Here is a 19464-nt window from a genome sequence, read left to right on the forward strand (position 1 = left end):
ATTTAAGAGACCAATAATAAAATTCAAAGAACAAATTCAATTCTGATGAGATCTCCGCTTTTATGCAGAAATCATGCTATCATTTTACAGTGATTAGCAGAAATATCGGCGTTTCTTCGAATTATCACCGGTCCGACCTTGTTGTCTTCTTCAGTTTGGATCGCTTTTATGTATAACTACATTTGCATTTTTCTCATGCCTCATTCGTAAACAACATAGTTGTCGGTTATTTTGCTTTCTGTTGGTTTTTATCGGGCATTACCTTTTTGTCTTTTCATTTGTTTCAGTGGGACGCCTTTTATTTTTGTTTCCGAGCGCCACAGCAAGGAATCTCGAAGATTCTCGCTCAGAAGAAAACTCTTCATTTGAAAATCAAAAACCTCCACAATGGTGCACAAAATGGAATGGTATATTGGCACTGAATGGCAATTGGAACGCAAAGGATTGCACAAAAAAGTTCTTGCTCATGACTTTACTAAATTGGAAAAGCCTCATGCCGTGGCCAAGGTAGTTATTTGTGTGGAGAAGGTGGAAAATCTCAATGGACGTGAATCGATTTATCTAAGTGAGGACAAATTAAATAAATCACAAAGCATGGAAATGGGTAGTGCCTTAAGTCCGGTGGATTATTATTTGGAAATGCTTGTACAACAAATGGTCATCGGTGAAAAGGCATTGTGTACGATAAAAACAAAAGAGGCCGGCAATGAGATACGCATAACAATGAGCCTTAAAGAAATTCAGGAATCCAAACCCATACACAAGTTAAGTGTGCCGGAAATGTATCATCTAGCTTTGAAATACAAAGAGAATGGTGTGAAAATGTTCAAAACTTATCCGGTGTTTGCCCATGAATACTTTGCCAGGGCAGCCAAGTGTTTGATTTCCTTTAAGGAATTTGAGGGTCTGACCAAGAAACGTGATGGCATGGCTGGAAAAGATTTATATGAGCTTTTTGTGCAAATACAAACTAATTTGGCGGCATGTTTGCTGAATGCCAAACGTTATGAAGATGTCATTTATCAAACCAATTTTGTGGACAAACAAAATTCGCCATCCGAAAAGAGTGTCTACCGTCGTGCCATGGCCTATTATCATTTGTCGGAATTTGATCTGGCCCAAAAGACTATAGAGAAGATCCCGAATTATGAAGAGAAAAAGGAGTTTAATAATCTGTATCACAAAGTGGTGGAGTGCCGCAGGACCAGCAATGCCAATTACAAGGGCATGGTTAAGAAAATGTTTGGTTAGTTGGTTAAATAAGTGTGTGGCTCTATGTAAGTTAGTTATTAAAAATATATTTTATTTACTTTAAGTTAACATAAACTTAAAAAAAGAAACGAATAGTTGATTGTAAAAAGTTCCCTAATAAATTATTTACAGTGTTATTTTTTCTTATTAAATTTAAACGATTTCTTATCCTTGAAACCGCCTTTCTTTTTGTCGCCCTTATCCTTGAAACATCCCTTTTTCTTGTCACCAAAGGATTTGCCGTTTTTGAAACCGTTTTTATTGAAGTCTTTTTTACTGCCACCGTCCTTGTTGTTTTCCAATTTGGGTTTTTTGTTTTTAAAACTAGGTGGCAATTTGGTTCTTTTTCTCGATTCGGGTTCTGTGGATTTGAAAAGTTCCTCATCGGGTTCTTCGCCCACTTCTTCTTTGTAATAGACGGCATCGTCGTCTAAATCACTGGCCGCAGCCACCTCTTCGTAGTCAACCTCTTCAGTGCCTTGACCAGGGGTTTTGGATTTCTTTTGTTGTTCTTTGAGTTTCCGTGCCCTATTTTCGGCTTGCTGCTTTTTACGTTGTTCCTTTAGTTTTTGTTTCTTTTCCACCATTTTTCTAAGTTCTTCCTTTTCTTCTTCTGTCTTAACAATGTGATCGTGGTAGAGAACTTCACCGGTCAACAGGCCTTCTTCGATTTTCATCAGTTGCATTGTCATACGAGGTCCAATCTCTTGGAGTCTAATTGCTGATTTATTATTTTCCAGATTGCCTTTACGTTTGAGCGTTTGTGGTAGAACTACTTGGGTATTCTCATCGTCTTCAGCTTCGGACTCGGAGGCGTTTCCATCCCTGAAAAATAAAAAAAAGTCAATGTTAATTAAAAGGTTTTTAGTTTAACGAATACATCAAATTCCTACAAAAAACGTCAATGCGGGAGCTTGTGCATAGAGACTACATATGACTATTTTAAAATATCGTTCTCAAAAAAGATCAACAGCAAAAGAGCTGCTTTACGCATATCCCATCAATAATAACAAACTATGCTTAAATCGTGAACCCATATTTGGCCAAAAACCATGTCTGTTCACATTTGTTTAGCTTGGAAAATATTCGCCTATTGTACATTACTCCGAATATTCGAAGAAAAACAGTGGGCTTCCTTTTCTATGAGAAAAACATTTTTTGTTTACTGTCCATGGGTCATGTACCTATTAAGTCCCGATATAAATCTATTTCGCTATGCTTATATTTGAAATTGTCCTGCCCTCTTTAGAATACATCCGCACAAAATGGTCCATGGGGGAACTTTTTGAATAGAAAAAGACCCACATATTTACATAGCCTCTATTTTATATGCCTTTGTATTGACACATCCATCATAAAGTCGCTGTCCAATTATAGAAAATTCCAATATCTCGAATCGTCAAAACTTACTGCATTATGAACTCGGCAATATCTTCACATTTCGCTAGATTGGGAATTTTCCCCATAACCAGTTTTTTGACACCTTTGTTAAGGCCAACAGGTACAACTTGTATGGAATAGTGTCTCATCTCGACCAAGTTTGTTTCGGGATTATATGAGAATAAAACACAGCGCCTTATTGTTGCAATATTAACCTGGACCATAAATGAAAAAAAAATCTGTAATTCCTTTCGAAAACACACAAACTCATTTCAACTCACCTCCGCCAAATTAATAGCAGGAAACATATTTTGGAAGGTATGGGCCATCAGCTTCAAATGTTTACCATCACCCGTAAAGTTATTCATCACCACCAACGGTGAGTGTTTGAACATGCCCTCATCGATAAATTGCTTCTTATTCTGTGATATCACATCGCGGGCTAGCGTAAATTGATGTACCTTAAATGTTAGAGTGGGACCACGGGGTAAACGAGCCACCTTGAACGACAGCTGGGTAGCCGCCTTATTGAAGATACCCATATGCGAGACATGAAAGAAACTACTAACAGCAACAAAATCTTTTATACGATTGATTTTCTTCTCCTTCAATTCACTGGCCGTAAATGGTTCCATAATTCGACGAAAATCCAATGTCAAGTCGGTAATGAATGGACAGGACAGACCACGATGTATAATGAAGGAATGAGGTGCCTCGGCCAATTCACTCGGTTCGCCTTCCTTAAATGCGGCAGTACGCTTCTTGGGATGTTTCTTCTTGGATTTGCCCATTCTTTGTGTTTATTAAGTAACTTTTAATTCAAAATATACCCAGTTAAATTTCAAATGAAAACAAAATGTTTGACTGCCCACCACCGCGTGTTTCAATCAGACAACGAAGCGAAGCGACTTTTTCACGGCGGCGACTTATCATGGGAAGGTACAGTGTACTCTGCACACACACACATTAACAACTATATACACGTTTACACCAACACAGAGAGTTGGGAAAGATGCGAATGAAGGAAGAGGCAATACACCGCAACAGTTGTTCCAATCAAAACATTAACACGTGAAACATCAGGGGTCTATAGATCGATTTAGACCGCTCAACATGAGAATAGTCATGGCGACAAATAGAACTGAAATGTCGAATTGCGCTGAAGAAATGATTACAAGGTAGGACAGATTGTTTAAATTCACAAAAATGCAACATTGGAGCCAGAGTATTGTAAGCACAAGTTTACTAATATAAAATTCAATAAGTTCTTTTGTTTATTTGACAAAAATCGCAAAACATAGATGGAAATTCACGGATATCGATTTCCTAACATAATAACGTTTTTTTTTGTATTTCCCAAAAGCTGTCTGGTCTGAAAGTAAAGGTTTTCACTACGATAACCGATTTCCCTTTATGATATCGGAGAAAATTGCAAAATTTGAATATTCTTGCAGGTTCTGGAACAGACCATATATGAATTTATATTTCAATAGAATTTGAAAATATAAACATTATTGAAAACCCTTCATACTCACACTAAAACTGTATATATGTTTCCACAACACACGTCCACTGTAAAAAAATATTTTATTCAAGTAGAACTGGGAATGTTAATTTGAAATGACTTTACTCTCTTAATTCTACCACGGCCCAACATTGTACAATGGACTGGCTTTCTAATTAAAATTTTTAACCAAATTTAAACTAGGTCACAATAAATAAAGTGAATTTTTCGCTTTTATCTTTTGGAAAATTCGCATAAAAAACTCGCACACGTTTCGTGTTTTGTTTTGCTGTGAAATATCTTAAATTTGGACTATAATATAACCATGAACGATCCTACAAACGAAATCTTTGAGTTTTATTATCAGAATGAATTGAATTTTATTATCCGTGATTTGCCAGAATATTCGATTTTGGAGTGAAGAACGGCTAGAAGCGTTTCAAAAGCTACAAATGAATCAAGAAAAAGTTTGGTGCAGATTAGGGGCTGATGGCATCATTAGGTAACTGTGAATGGAAAGCGCAACCGTGAGATGATATTCAACTTGTTTTTTACTAAAATGCGTCATCCCCACCACCTTAATAGTGGAAGAATACTGTTACAGCTGGTGGTACAATGAACCGCCAAAGCTTTTTTAAAATGAAAAATGTTGAATGAAAAATTACTCAAATTAGTTAAAGTTGTTGAAAAAACATACCATAACATTAAAAATTGATTTATGTTTTGAGGAATATTAATATTTTCATGGTTTACAAGTGTTGATGCAGCTTCTTGTATTTACTAAGATGGTAACTCTATCAATGTCGCGTAGAGCCTAATCGACTTAGGTATCCCTGTTTGTTATTTATAAAAACAGCTGTGTTGTTAATGTGTATGTGTTGTGAGGGCACAGAAAGCACAACTCGTCGCCGCCGTCGATTGGTCTACACAAGATTACCCGCCGCCGTTCAAAAATTGTTGTCTTCGTTGTCTATAAGACACCCAATGATTGACTTCTATAAACAACAAAAAACAATAAACTAAAAACAAGTGTTAAAAGTGTAAAAATTGAAAATATTTGTGCCTTTTTACCGAAGAATATACCAAAAACAAAGAATGCTTGCAAATTAAATGATTATTTTAGAACAAAAATGTGGAAATAATAAAATTCAGAAATAAAACAAAAGACAGACCATTTCCCAAGAGTGTTAAATCCAATTGTTGATTCGATAGAAACAAAAACAGTGCTTAGTCATCATCATAATCTTCAATAATAAATGGTTAATAACAAAATGGATTAAACAAATTTGGTGTTCCCTGCAAAACAATTTTGAAATAATATGCCATAAAGTAAGTATATAAGTTTTGTTATTCTTTTTCGGGTTCTTATTGTTGAACTTGCTCTTGATCGTGTATTTTTGTTGTTGCTTTCTTATGGTATGGATGGTATTTATCCATTGAAAACTGAAAACGTGAACATCTGGCATTTTGTTGTTATGATTATTTGCCATTGTGTTGGAAGAGGAAGCAGCAAGCGTAGCGTTATGGTGGGAAGAGACAACACAACAAAAATAAAAACAATGGGAGAAAAATAAATTCTGTTGTCTTACTGAACGCCATTGCTTTGCCATCATATCACCAACACCATTACTAGCAGCCAATGCCGCCACCACACCACACCAGTGGCAACAAATATTTTCAAAGCAGCTCCAACAAAACCAAAGAAAAACGCACGACTTACAAACGTGTTTGTTCTATATTTTGATTGTTCAGTTTTGTGTTCTCATTCCCCTCGTTTGGTTTTCATAATTTATGCAAAGCATCGTTGCCACAATGCATTCTGGCAGGCATATTCATGCACTCACATTACTTGGATCTTGTGCAGTTTTGGAGCAACTTGAAATGTGTTGAATAAACCAGTTTTGGTTGGCTCTCAAACACATATAAACAATGTGTAGGCCACAGGCTTACTGGCAAGTTATGCTAAAAGCTTGGAATGAAATTATTGCATTTTTGGCGCGAACTCGTAGCATGAGTTTGGATGGTTGTTTTTGAGCTTTTATGCTGCTGGCAAAGGATTTGTAAATTGTAGAGCAGAAAAAAATTAAGGTTATTGTGTACACATTCAAGGTTGAATTTGCATTGAGAATTTCAATGTCATGCCATGGTGACAGCTGTGAATGCTATTTCAAATGGAAATACTGTAGCAAATTTAAAGGTGCAGCAACATTTAAAGGAAAGTTAAGAGTTTTAGTTCCAGAAGGAATAACTAAATTAATAAAAATATTGAATGGAGTCTAGCCGAGCTGAAGGTTACTTAGTATCTGGAGACTAATGGGGTCTTCATACAGAAACTGTGCTGAATGCCAGGAAGCCAATATAATCGAACTAAAAGTTAAGTAGTCCCGGTAGACGGACTGAAAATGCAAAGTCTTCGAAGAGGTAATGAAAATCAGGGAGTTACGCGATATTATGGTTAGGGAGTCCCGGTGGATATGTTAGACACCAAGGTATCTCTTTAGACGACTGAATGAAAGAGCTGAGGTCCATATACGAGCTGAGGTCATGAAGTTTCAATAGAATAGAATATGGGGATGTTTTAAAAGGCGAAGCGAGGGTCAGGATGCTCGAATAGACAAGCTGGGTCTCAGGGAGTCTGAATAGGTGAACTGGGTTCAGGGAGTCTGAATGTATCAGCTGAGGACCAGGGAGTCTTAGGAACTAGCTGAAGCCCAGTGAGTCTCAATAGGCGATTTGAGAGCCTAGGAGTCTCAATACACGATTTTAGGGTCAGGGAGTTTCAATAGGCGATTTGAGGATCAGAAAATCTCAATAAACAATTTGAGGGTTAGTGAGTCTGAAGCGATTTTAGAGTCGGGGAGTCTCAATAAGCGATTTGAGGGTCAGTGAGTCTTAATAGACGATTTGAAGGCCAGGGAGTCTGAATAGACAAGCTGAAGGCCAGGAAGTCTGAATGGACGAACTGAGGGTAAGGGATTCTCAATAGACAAACTGAGGGTCAAGGACTCTCAATAAACAAGCTGAGGGAGACGGTGTTTCAATAGAAGAACTGGACAGGGAATCACAAGAGAAGATCTTAGGGTTAGGGAGCAACATCAGAAGATCTGAGAATCAGGGAGTCTGAATAGACGAGCCGATGGGCCAGGTAATCCAAACGGACCAGCTAAAGTTCAGGAAGTCTGAATAGACGAGCTGAGGGCCAGGGAGTCTGAATGGACCGGAAAAGGACCAGGAATTCTAAATATACGGTCTTAGGGACAGGGAACCTAAATAGACTAGCTGCTAGTCAGGGTGTAGGTGTGGCTGGGCAGCGAGTAGATGTGGTTGGGCAGCGAAATATTTGCAGCGTGTCATGTAGGGGCAGCTCTCGCTCCTCAGCTACAATGGGAGGTTATGATTTCCTAGTACCGCGTTTCCTGAGACCGCGTTAGAGTGAATTCTATTCAGTTCTGCTTGATAGGCCTGTTGATCTAGAGACTCTCCCTTATACCTCCATCTCTAGATCATGAAGGTCTTTCCTTAGGTGCATGGTTGCGAAGGTTGTCCACCCCACCAGATGGTGACTCGGATGGCTCTGTCTATAACACCCAAGCAGGTATTGAACTGATAGCATTTTATACTGCTGTAACACCGGAAAGATCTTCGCCTCCTTATGACAGTTAGCAGTTGACTTTGTGGAGACCTCTGGACTTCAAATTCCAGTTCATTGACTATATAGCGAGCGACGTGGTTAATTGGAGTGCAACCCTCTGGGCTTATGAAATCGGACGATCGATCAGTTAATGGAGACGATTATGGGGTGGTATGATTCTTGATTCGTTGAGGAATCCTCATTTGTCAAGCAAAGTTGTCACTTCGTTCTGCAGCAGTCAGTTTGCTCTGCCATCGTTGATAATTTTCATTCGGTATCCTTTAAAACCCCAGTTGTACAGTTCAAACTGCTGATTTAGATAACATTTTGCTATTTTCAACTACTGCTGTTGCCATGCGGATATTTTCCATATCTCATTTTCCCCATCACAATGACATTCCTTTTGTCCCATTACCAACTCCTTGCAGTACTCCATAACATTTTTGCAAGAGTCCATGTAAAATATTGACATTGTAGCACGTGTTCCACACACAATTCGCTACAACCACCACCACCAATATGCTCTTGTGTTGAAGAAGAAAATCTACAACAACTTCTTTGCTTACAATAACTGCAACTGTTACCACCGTAAGTGGATTGGCATCAATTCAAGCATCACGCGTAACTCGGGGAGTTTTACAAAGCACCGACTTGAGAATCGTTGCCAGTTAGCAACAGCATAGAAGTATGTCCTTTATTCTTTGATTCTTTTTGGTTTTTCCTTTTGAAAGAAACTAAAAAAGGGGAAAATCTTTCTTGTTTTCGTTGTTGTTTATGTGACAGTGTCACCCAACGGTATTGTAAGAAGTAAAGAGGTTAGACATATTAAGGGAAACTATGATGTCTTCCTTTTGTGATCAGGTACTGGGAGGGGGGCCCGTTGTGTAAAGTAATGAAATCAATGTCGTGTAAGAGTTGAAACAGGGGTTTTGGTTCAATGCAGTCCAAAGACCAGAAGTCTTTAAGGATGATGTGAATACGAAGGAGGAGTCTTAAGGAAGGACCCAAAGAAAAATTGTGGGAATTCTTAATGGACGATCTAATGACGGGGTTTCTACTGATACCCCCAAACACTTGAACGTCAGGGACCAGTCAAAAACGGCTCGCTGTCCATCAGTTATTCAATAACAACTTCCTGACCATCAGCTAGTCTATAATGCCTTCCTGGCCATCGGCGAGTCTATTATTCCACCCTGACCGTTATAGCCTAGCTGATGTCCAGGGAGTCGTTATAGACTTGCTGATGGCCAGGGAGTCGTTATAGACTCGCTGAAGGCCAGGGAGTCGTTATAGAATCGCTGAAGGCCAGGGAGTATTTATAGACACGCTGGTGGACAACTTCCTGGCCATCAGCGAATATATAACGACTCGCTGACTATCAGTTAGTCTATAACTGCTCCTTACCCTCATCTAGTCTATAACGAATCCCTGGCCTTCAGCGAGTCTATAACGACTCCATGGCCTTCAGCGAGTATATAACGACTCCCTGGCCATCAGCAAGTCTATAACGACTCCCTGGACATCAGCTAGGCTATAACGACTCCCTGAGCCTGAGCTATGGCAACTCCCTGACCCATCAGCTAGTCTATGGCGAATCCCTGACCTTCAGCTGGTCCATGGCGACTCCCTGAGCATCCTGACTCTTTGAGCATCAGTTAGTATGGCGACTCTTTGAGCATCAGCTGGTCTATGACGACTACCTGAGCATCAGCTCGTCTATGGCGACACCCTGATCATCAGCTCGTCTATAACAACTGCATGACCATCAGCTAGACTATGGCGACTCCCTGACCATCAGCTAATCTATGGCGACTCCCTGACCATCAGGTGGTCTCTGGCGATTGCCTGAGCATCAGCTCGTCTATGGTGACTCCCTGAGCCTCTGCTCGTCTATGCCGACTGCCTGGCCTTCAGCTGGGCTATAATGATTCCTTGAGCATGAGCTCGTCTATGGCAACTCCCTGACCCTTAGCTCTTCTATGGCGACTCAAGCATCAGCTCGTCTATGAAAACTGTGAAGATTCCCTAAGCATCAGCTTGACTATTGAGACTCCCTGAACATCAGCTAGTCTAAGGCGACTGCCTGACCATCAGTTAGTCTATGGCGACTGCCTAAGCATCAGCTCATCTGTGAAAACTGTGAAGATTTCCTAAGCATCAGCTTGACTATTGAGACTCCCTGAACATCAGCTAGTCTAAGGCGACTGCCTGACCATCAGTTAGTCTATGGCGACTGCCTAAGCATCAGCTCATCTGTGAAAACTGTGAAGATTTCCTAAGCATCAGCTTGACTATGGAGACTCCCTGAGCATCAGAGTGAGTATGACAATTCCCTGAGCCTCAATTCGTCTATGGCGACTCCATTAGCATCAGCTCGTCTATGGCAGCTCGCTGATCTTCAGCTCGATTCTTAGAACTAATTGGTCTTCAGGTAGTCTCTCAAAATAGATGGTCTCAAAGTATGTTATAAAAAGGTTCTTTGAAGACTCCCTGGTTGTCTCAGATCAGATCGTCTATGGAGAGGCTCATTACTGTGGACCCGGTGCTCTTAAAAATTTCTAAAAGGATTCCCTAATTTCAAGGCTATTGCCATTTAAGTTCTTCTCTGTATAGAACTTATTCCTTTACATATATTGCTCCTTAACACACACACACACACACGCGCACATATGCTCGCCCATCTATCTAATATTTCTACCCCCTGTGAAGATTAAAGACAATCCATAAAAACCGAATCAAACACCATGTCATATCAATGCTAAGGAGGGCAGTTAAGAAGACCAGCTAAGCAAAGCCCAACAAGGGGGATTTTTTAGTTGAGAAATCTAGTTGTTCCTTCTTTGGTTTTGGAAATGGGGTGAAAATGCATTTTCCTCAAGCAAACGAAGAGGGTTGATTTCTTGTTGTTGTCTCCCATTCCCTTGGAACAATTCATTGGCATTACTTTGGAACACTGCTTTGCAGTATTTATTTGTTCGCTTAGGGTACCCACATTCTGGGCACATCCCATTTGCCGAGTTACGATTGAAATTGGAAAGAAAAAAAGTTGGAAATTCCTTTGGGTTGGTTCTTTTTTTTTTTTTTTCATTGTTCCCTGTAGTTGTGAATATCCTCCTTCCAAGGTTTTCGATTTGATGTTGCTGTTATTGTTGTGTACGCTTTTAATTGTAAAACTGCTTGTGAAATAACTTTACATCATGTTCTGTCTGATGTTTTTATGTATGTATGTGTGTGTGTAAGTATTTTTTGTTTTTGTGTGCCTGTGTTTGTAATTAAATCCCCCTATTGTTCTGATCTCTGCATTTTGTCTTTGGCTTTGATATTTAAATCTTTTATTTATTGTTTTTAAAGATTTCGCTCCTGATATCATTGTTTTTGTTTTATGATTTACTTTTTTGTAAGGATTAGTTTTTTTCTGAATAATTTTGTTTGGTTGGAATTTCCATAAAATTTTAGCCTGGAATTCTATCGGCTGCCGTACAATAAACAAAAATTTTTATTATTTTAGTCGGAGCTTAACTAAGGAGTGGATGATTTGCTGGAAAAATAAGATCTTAAAATGACAACACATTTAATATGAGGGAAAAGACTAGCTTGTCTTATGGAGAACAACTGAGAACCTACTCGCCTGTGGGAGACTGCCTGAACTTCCTGAACATCACCTCGTCTATGGTGACTATGACGACTCCCTGAGCCTCAGCTGGGTTATGGTGACTTCTTGAGCATCAGCTCGTCCATGTCGACTCTCTGAGCATAAGGTCGTCTATGTGGACGTCCCTGAACCTCAGCTCTTCTATGGCGACTCCCTGAACCTCAGCTCTTTTATGGCGACTCCCTGAGTATCAGCTCGTCTATGGACACTCCCAGAGCATCAGCTTGTCTGTGTAGACTTCCTAAGCATCAGCTTGTCCATGGAGACTTCCTAAGCATCAGCTCGACTATGGCGACTTCCTAAGCATCAGCTCGTCTATGGCGACTTCCTGGCCTTCAGCTCATCTATAGAGATTCTATGGGGACTCCCTGACCTTCATTTCGTTTATAGAGACTCCCTGGCCTTCAGCTCGTCTATAGAGACTCCCTGGCCTTCAGCTCGTCTATAGAGACTCCCAGGCCTTCAGCTCGTCTATAGAGACTCCCTGGCCTTCAGCTCGTCTATAGAGACTCCCTGGCCTTCAGCTCGTCTATAGAGACTTCCTGGCCTTCAGCTCGTCTATAGAGACTCCCTGGCCTTCAGCTCGTCTATAGAGACTCCCTGGCCTTCAGCTCGTCTATAGAGACTCCCTGGCCTTCAGCTCGTCTATAGAGACTCCCTGTCCTTCAGCTCGTCTATAGAGAATCCCTGGACTTCAGCTCGTCTATCGAGACTCCCTTGCCTTCAGCTCGTCTATAGAGACTCCCTGGCCTTCAGCTCGTCTATAGAGACTCCCTGGCCTTCAGCTCGTCAATAGAGACTCCCTTGCCTTCAGCTCGTCTATAGAGACTCTCTGGCCTTCAGCTCGTCTATAGAGACTCCCTGGACTTCAGCTTGTCTATAGAGACTATAGAGACTCCCTGGCCTTAAGCTCTTCTATGTCGACTTTCGGAGCATAAGGTCGTCTATGGTGACGCCCTGATCATCTATGGAGACTACCTGACCTTCAGCTCGTTTTCCCCTGTTTCCTTGATCCTCAGCTGGTCTATGGAGCCACTTTTTTACCTTCCTTTTTTTCTGACTTTAAATTTGAAGAATGATTAAACTCAAGAAGATTTCCCCCTCAAATATTTGACATTGGTGTCGATAACTTCCATAAATCATAACCTCGTTTGTAATATACAGCAAGGCATGTTAAACATTTCAAGGGAAAATCCTCTGGAAAAAAGGAGAATCAAATTTGGCCTCTGGGCAAAAATCAAAACAAAGGCTAATTACAAATGATTAATGGTAAAACGGAGTGGAAAACAGCAAAATGACACATGACTCTGAGTTCACATCTTTATGATGAGGACTTGTCATAAATGATGAAGAGAACATCGTTTGGCAGGAACCGAACGGATGAACAGGAGAGAACAGTGAGAAATTGACATTATTAAAATGAAAAACGATTCTTAAATTAGTGGTAATTGGTGGAAGGCATAGAAAAGCCGGGCAAGAAGAAACAGCATGCAGAGCTGAACAACAATAACAATTGAAACTAGAGATCTTCCCCTAGGAGATGAATTTGAAGGATGACTCATCCACCACCTCTAAACTTAAAACCAAAAAAAAAACAAAAACTAGTTTCGCCGTTTCTTCTTAGATCCTTGTATTGGCATTCGTTTCCCTGTTCAGGGCTGTTTCCTTGTAAGCTGTACGTACATCTTCCCATCCCACTTGAAAAATGTCGGAATAGAATGGTGGTCATCTATTCAAAAAGAGGATCGCATTATGAAATCCTTTGAGGGAAATTCTTTGACATCCTTCTGGTCATATGGCCGAGGAACACACGTGTAAAGCAATGTAGAATGGGAAGCTTGAATACAAAAACAAGTTTGCCAACATTCCTCCATCCATCCATCCATCTGGGAACTAGTTTCTATTGTATTACATGTCAGTTTGAACTTTAATGAGGGTTACATTTTCAACAATAGAAGAGGTTTTCTTCTAAGTTTTTTGAGGAAGAAAAGCCCTTTATTTTTCTCTATTTTTGACAAAGACAAAAGCTTTGGATTTGGTAATGACCCCCGGGGTTTTTAATTGCTAGCTGTACACCAGCAATGGGCGTTTTCTATTTCCGACTCTTGTAATGTGAAATTTCAAAATGCCACTGGGATAAAATGATTTTTGTGATGCATTCAAATCTTGACATTTTCTGAAGGACCATGTATACAATACATTATCTAGCCACCGAAGAAAGACAAGGCTTACCCAGACCCAGATCTCTTTAATTAGAGACAAAGAGGTCTGCAGTTATTTCCTTCATGTTTCCTCCGAAAAATACAGTAAGGTCTTCCAAGTCTTCCCTATAATATGCCCAAAAGTTTTTTTTTCATAGAAGCTCCTTCCAATATAGATCTTCTCCATACAAAACCGTCAGGTCTCGTCTATAGATACATAGATCTTTTCATTCAGCTCGTCTATACTGACTCCCTGAGTATCACCTGGTCTATGAAGACTCCCAAAGCATCATCTTGTCTATGGAGACTCTCTGAGCATAAGCTTGTCTACGAAGACTCCCTGATCGCCAGCTCGTCTATGAAAAATCCCTGAGCATCCCCAGCACTCCATGGCCTTCTGATCGTCTATGAAGACTCCTTGAACATCAGTTCGTCTAAGGAGACTCTCTGATCGTCAACTTGACTATAGAGACACTCTGCCCTTCAGCCCGTCTATAGAGACCTCCTGGCCTTCAGTTCGTCTATAGAGGCTCCCTAGGCTTCAGCTCGTGATCGTTAGTTCTTCTATAAAGACTCCCTGCTCTTCAGCTCGTCTAAAGAGACTCCCTGATCGTCAACTTGTCTAAAGAGACTCCCTAGGCACCAGCTCATCTGTAGAGACACCCTGGCCCGTGCGCTCGTCTATACAGACTCCCTGACCTTCAGCTTGTCTATAGACGCTCCCTGACCATCAGCTCGTCTATAAAGGCTCCCTGACCTTCAGCTCGTCTATAAAGGCTCCCTGACCTTCAGCTCGTCTATAAAGGCTCTCTGACCTTCAGCTCGTCCAAAGAGACTCCTTGATCGTCAGCTCGTCTAAAGAGACTCCCTGATCGTCAGCTCGTCTATGGAGGCTCCCTGGGCTTCAGCTCGTCTATAAAGACTCCCTGCCCTTCAGCTCGTCTATAAAGACTCCCTGCCCTTCAGCTCGTCTATAAAGACTCCCTGCCCTTCAGCTCGTCTATAAAGACTCCCTGCCCTTCAGCTCGTCTATAAAGACTCCCTGCCCTTCAGCTCGTCTATAGAGACTCCCTGCCCTTCAGCTCGTCTATAGAGACTCCCTGCCCTTCAGCTCGTCTATAGAGACTCCCTGCCCTTCAGCTCGTCTATAAAGACTCCCTGCCCATCAGCTCGTCTATAGAGACTCCCTGCCCTTCAGCTGGTCTATAGAGACTCCCTGCCCTTCAGCTCGTTTATAGAGACTCCCTGCCCTTCAGCTCGTCTATAGAGACTCCCTGAACGTCAGCTTGTCTATGAAGACTCCCTGAACGTCAGCTTGTCTATGAAGACTCCCTGAACGTCAGCTCGTCTATGAAGACTCCCTGAACGTCAGCTCGTCTATGAAGACTACCTGATCGTCAGATCGTCTCGAAGGACTTCCTTATCTTAAGCTCGTCTATAGAGTCTCCAACTCGTTTATGGAGTCTCCAACGCGTCTATTGGGCCCCCTTTATCGTCATAGCATCTGTATAGACTCCCTGATAGTCAGCTCGTCTATATAGACTCACTGATCTGTCAGATCGTCTATAGAGACTACATGATTGTTAGCTCCTCTATAAAGATTATCGTTAGGTTGTCTATAGAGACTCTCTGATCGTCAGCTCGTCTATAGAGACTCTTTGATCGTCAGATATAAAGACTTCCTGATCGCCAGCTAATCCATAAGGATTCCCTGTTGGCTAGCTAGTCTACTGGTCTATACAGTTTCCAAGATCGTCAGATCTCTACGGATCTATAGAATAACTAGAGGTCTTCTTCTTGAGGACTTAATCATCATATTTCCAATGATGACCCCAAATTCATCTTCATAGAAAGATTCTCCTGAATGTTTTCTTTTTTAATGTTTTCCTCCTTTTACCAACTTCCATTTTTTGCAAAAATTTATTTTGAAACAATTTTCAAGGATACTTGATTTCCAAAAGATTTTCTGCCATTCATTAGAAATAATTACATATTTTCCATACGAGTTACAGGAACCCGAACAAACTACGCCTCTAGCCCTTGGGACCTCTTGAAAACTATTTATTGGAAAACACTTAACTTTCCAGATGACTTCCGAGCAGTTGTAATTTGCAAAGTAATTTAAATTTAACAATTGTGGTCCCCCTCCTTGGCATCTAACACAAATTGAGGTTGCTGTCCTTAGAATCAGCAAGCAAACACTTTAAACTCCTTGGGAAGCTGGTATGTAAATTGCTTTGCCGCCCGACAGGGTGGTAAATTAAAAATATTTAAATTTTTATTTACACAACTATTTTGCATTTCAATTGCTGTGAATTGTTTTTCGCTGGGTTGAGCGGAAGGAAAACCGATCACAAGGAGGAGGGAAAATTTGTTTTGCACTGAGGATCTTTTTCCCCCTTTGTAGTCTTTTAAATGTAGAGAGAGAGAGACAGAGAGAGAGCGCAGGAAATTCAATTTGGCTCACCGGGTGTATTATTTTTATTTGGCCATAACAATTCATAAAAATTAAAAATGCATAAAGTTTTATGATTTGTAAGAAAGGGGCCTCTTTTTGAGATCATCCCCTTTATTGTATCCTTTCTTGGGAGTCCTTTTTACTGTGTACACAATGAAAAGCATGAAGAATTTCTTTTTAATAATTCCAAATGCTTTTTACAACCCAACCAGGTAGTGGTGGTGCTGGTGGTGAAGTGAGGTGATGCCATTCAAATGTCCTGATTGCAGTTTATAGCTGTGATTTTTCAATAGCCGACATTGTCTTTCAAGTTGTCATAAATCCTTAAGCAGTCTTTACACACCACACGGCTTGCAGACAGTTAAGCTATTGAAATTGAGTATTTTTAATTACTTTGTGCTGATACACATAGTTCGAAACCGAAGCTCTGCGCCAGGCACAGGACAACAGTTAACGATGCTTTAGCATAGTTTCCAAGGAAGATTTCCTTTCTTGTAATAAAACTTTCAAAGAATCCTTACAACAAATAACCGCTCCTAACATGCCCAGGCTTTACATTTATGAATATGTCCTTGTTCCCCAGATTTATTGGGAATTCCCCCTTTCTTCGTCTGCTTTTCTCATTCATATTGTTTCGTTCCATTGGCATAGTTTTGAATAGGATCTTTTATATTCCTATTCCCATTCTTATGGTTATTACTTAAACATCCATTTTACTATCGCCTTCCTTTCGGAAACAAAAGAACTTCTTTTTATGGGGTTTTCTTCTATGGCCCACCAGACTAGGTCTTTGTCTTTTGAACTTCTTACCCCCGATAGAGAGCCATATATCCATACATTCCTCGATGCTTTGCTATCCCATTATTGATTTTGAAATCAAAGTCGGGATTTTGTAATTCATAGTGATTTATTTAAATTTTATTTTATGCTTTGATTTATTACTATTTTTCTTATGGTATTAATTTACAGAGAAATCGAAATCATATTTAATTCGTTATGTAAGTTAAAAAAAGGCTGAATGAACCTAGGAACACAAATCTTGTCATCAGAAAGACGAGTTGACGATCAGGGAGTCTTCATAGACGAGCTGACAATCGGGGAGTCTCTATAGATAAGCTGCCGATCAGGGAGTCTGTATGCTCTGGCAGTCTTTATAGACGAGCTGACGATGAGGAAGTCTCCATAGTCCAGCTGATGCTCAGGGAGTATCCGTAGACGAGCTGAGTCTCCATAGTCGAGATGATGCTCAGGGAGTCTTCATAGACAAGATTTAGTTCAGGGAGTCTTCATAGGCGAGCTGATGCTCAGGGAGTCTCCATTGGCGAGCTGATGCTCAGGGTGTCGCCATAGACGTCAGGGAGTCTCCATAGACGTCCGGATGCTCAGAGAGTCTCCATAGACAAGATTTAGTTCAGGGAGTCTTCATAGACGAGCTTCTGGTCTGGGAGTCTGCATGTACGAGCTGCTAATCTGGGAGTCTGCATGGACGAGCTGCTGGTCTGGGAGTCTTCATAGATGAACTGATGCTCAGGGAATCTTCATAGATGAGCTGATGCTCAGGGAGTCTTCATGGACGAGCTGATGCTCAGGGAGTCTTCATAGACGAGCTGATGCTCAGGCAGTCTTCATAGACGAGCTGATGCTCAGGGAGTCTTCATAGACGAGCTGATACTCAGGGTGTCTTCATAGACGAGCTGATGCTCAGGGAGTCTTCATAGACGAGCTGATGCTCAGGGAGTCTTCATAGACAAGCTGATGCTCAGAAAATCTCTACATACGAGCTGATGCTCAGGGAGTCTCCACAGACGAGCTGATGCTCAGGGAGTCTTCATAGACGAGCTGATGCTCAGGGAGTCTTCATAGACGAGCTGATGCTCCGGGAGTCTTCATAGACGAGCTGATGCTCAGGGAGTTTATATGGACGACCTGATGCTCAGGGAGTCTATATGGACGACCTGACGCTCAGAGAGTCTATATGGACGTCCTGATCCTCAGGGAGTCTATATGGACGACCTGATGCTCAGGGGGTCTGCATGGACGACCTGATACTCAGGGAGTCTATATGGACGACCTGATACTCAGGGAGTCTATATGGACGACCTGATGCTCAGAAAGTCTATATGGACGACCTGATGCTCAGAAAGCTCAGAGGGTCTTGTCCTCTAATAAGAGGTTTTTTAGGTTTCTCATGAGAAGACCTCTAAGTCTCTTAAAAAAAAAATTAGTTCCTGGAAGAAGATCAGATTTTCTAGGGGCAAGAACTCAAGGCAAAGACCGGGCCTTTCATGTTGAAAAGGTCTGCTAGATCTAGGTGTGAGAACCTGGTATTATATGAAGAAAACCTTTTCGAGTTCTAAGGTTATGGCTACCAAGTCTTCTGTCGATATGACTTATAGACCTATGGTAAAGGCCATGAAATCTTCTGAGGAGAAGCCTATCAGCTTTTCTAGGGATATGATCTCCAGATCTTATATAGAGAAGACGTCCAGGTCTTCTATGAAAAAGACCACCAGGTCCTGTAAAGATTAAATATATCGAGTCCTTCTCCTTATATATTTTAATGTAACTACCTCCACAGAACACGTTCAGGTCCTCCCCACAGAAGAACTTAAACTCTTCTCCACAGAAGATAAGGACATCTTCTCTTTGGAAGACGCCTAGCCATCTACTGATGTTGAGTTTCTCTTCTTAGATGATGCAGAGGTTCTCGCCAAAGAATACCTGGTATTTATTTAGGGTTATCTAGTTAGAAAAACTAAAATCTTTACCTAAAAAGACCTAGTAGATGTCTTTTCCTTAGCAGACGCGTACATATTCTCCATAGAAAAATTATAGTCTTCTCATAAGATGGCCAAGACCATGTATGGGATATATTTTATGTTTTGAACAACTCTAGAATAGTTTCCAGTCATTGATGCCCTCCTAAGGATGTTCGATTCCTTCCAAAACTTTTTCAATTATTGAAAAACTTCAAATCGCAAATTATTAAACAATAATTGAATTTGAAGATTTCTTGGAAAGTCAGATGAAAATCCCTGTTACTCATTTCGCCAAAATTGAACCCTTTCCTTTATGTTAAAAATGTGAAATGATGGTGGTGCTGGTGGTGATTCGGATGATGATACTTTCCAAGAAGCAATCTTATTGACAACATCCTTCTTCTTCCCCCCTTCAAATTCCGCTTATCATTTAGAGTAATGGTTCCCTTTTTCGTGAACCAGCACCCAAAGGCCATGAAATCTTCTGAGGAGAAGCCTATCAGCTTTTCTAGGGATATGATCTCCAGATCTTATATAGAGAAGACGTCCAGGTCTTCTATGAAAAAGACCACCAGGTCCTGTAAAGATTAAATATATCGAGTCCTTCTCCTTATATATTTTAATGTAA

The 19464-nt window shown here is 40.7% G+C and overlaps 3 protein-coding genes across 3 annotated transcripts in view; 2 read left to right on the plus strand and 1 right to left on the minus strand.

Annotated features, from left to right (window-relative positions):
• Positions 1-259: 259 nt before the first annotated feature.
• LOC101888877 (uncharacterized) lies at positions 260-1428 on the plus strand. The gene has a single exon (XM_005180346.4). It carries the CDS (start codon positions 388-390, stop codon positions 1249-1251), a length of 864 nt encoding a protein of 287 aa, XP_005180403.1. The 5' UTR covers positions 260-387; the 3' UTR covers positions 1252-1428.
• On the minus strand, positions 1352-3542 carry LOC101889055 (protein Peter pan). The gene is made up of 3 exons (XM_005180347.4): positions 2913-3542; positions 2662-2846; positions 1352-2076 (listed from the first exon to the last, which is right to left on the minus strand). The coding sequence occupies exons 1-3, from the start codon at positions 3420-3422 to the stop codon at positions 1386-1388; spliced, it is 1386 nt and encodes a 461-aa protein (XP_005180404.1). The 5' UTR covers positions 3423-3542; the 3' UTR covers positions 1352-1385.
• A 1582-nt stretch (positions 3543-5124) lies between these two features.
• The window catches only part of LOC101888470 (protein CREBRF homolog), an 85336-nt gene continuing 70996 nt past the window's right edge, over positions 5125-19464 (plus strand). Inside the window, exon 1 of the mRNA XM_005180344.4 lies at positions 5125-5464. The gene's annotated coding sequence lies outside the window, so the exon portion shown is untranslated. The remainder of the gene's footprint in view (positions 5465-19464) is intronic.

The sequence above is a fragment of the Musca domestica genome, unplaced genomic scaffold (assembly GCF_030504385.1).
Source record: "Musca domestica strain aabys unplaced genomic scaffold, Musca_domestica.polishedcontigs.V.1.1 24, whole genome shotgun sequence".
Lineage (NCBI taxonomy): Eukaryota > Metazoa > Arthropoda > Insecta > Diptera > Muscidae > Musca > Musca domestica.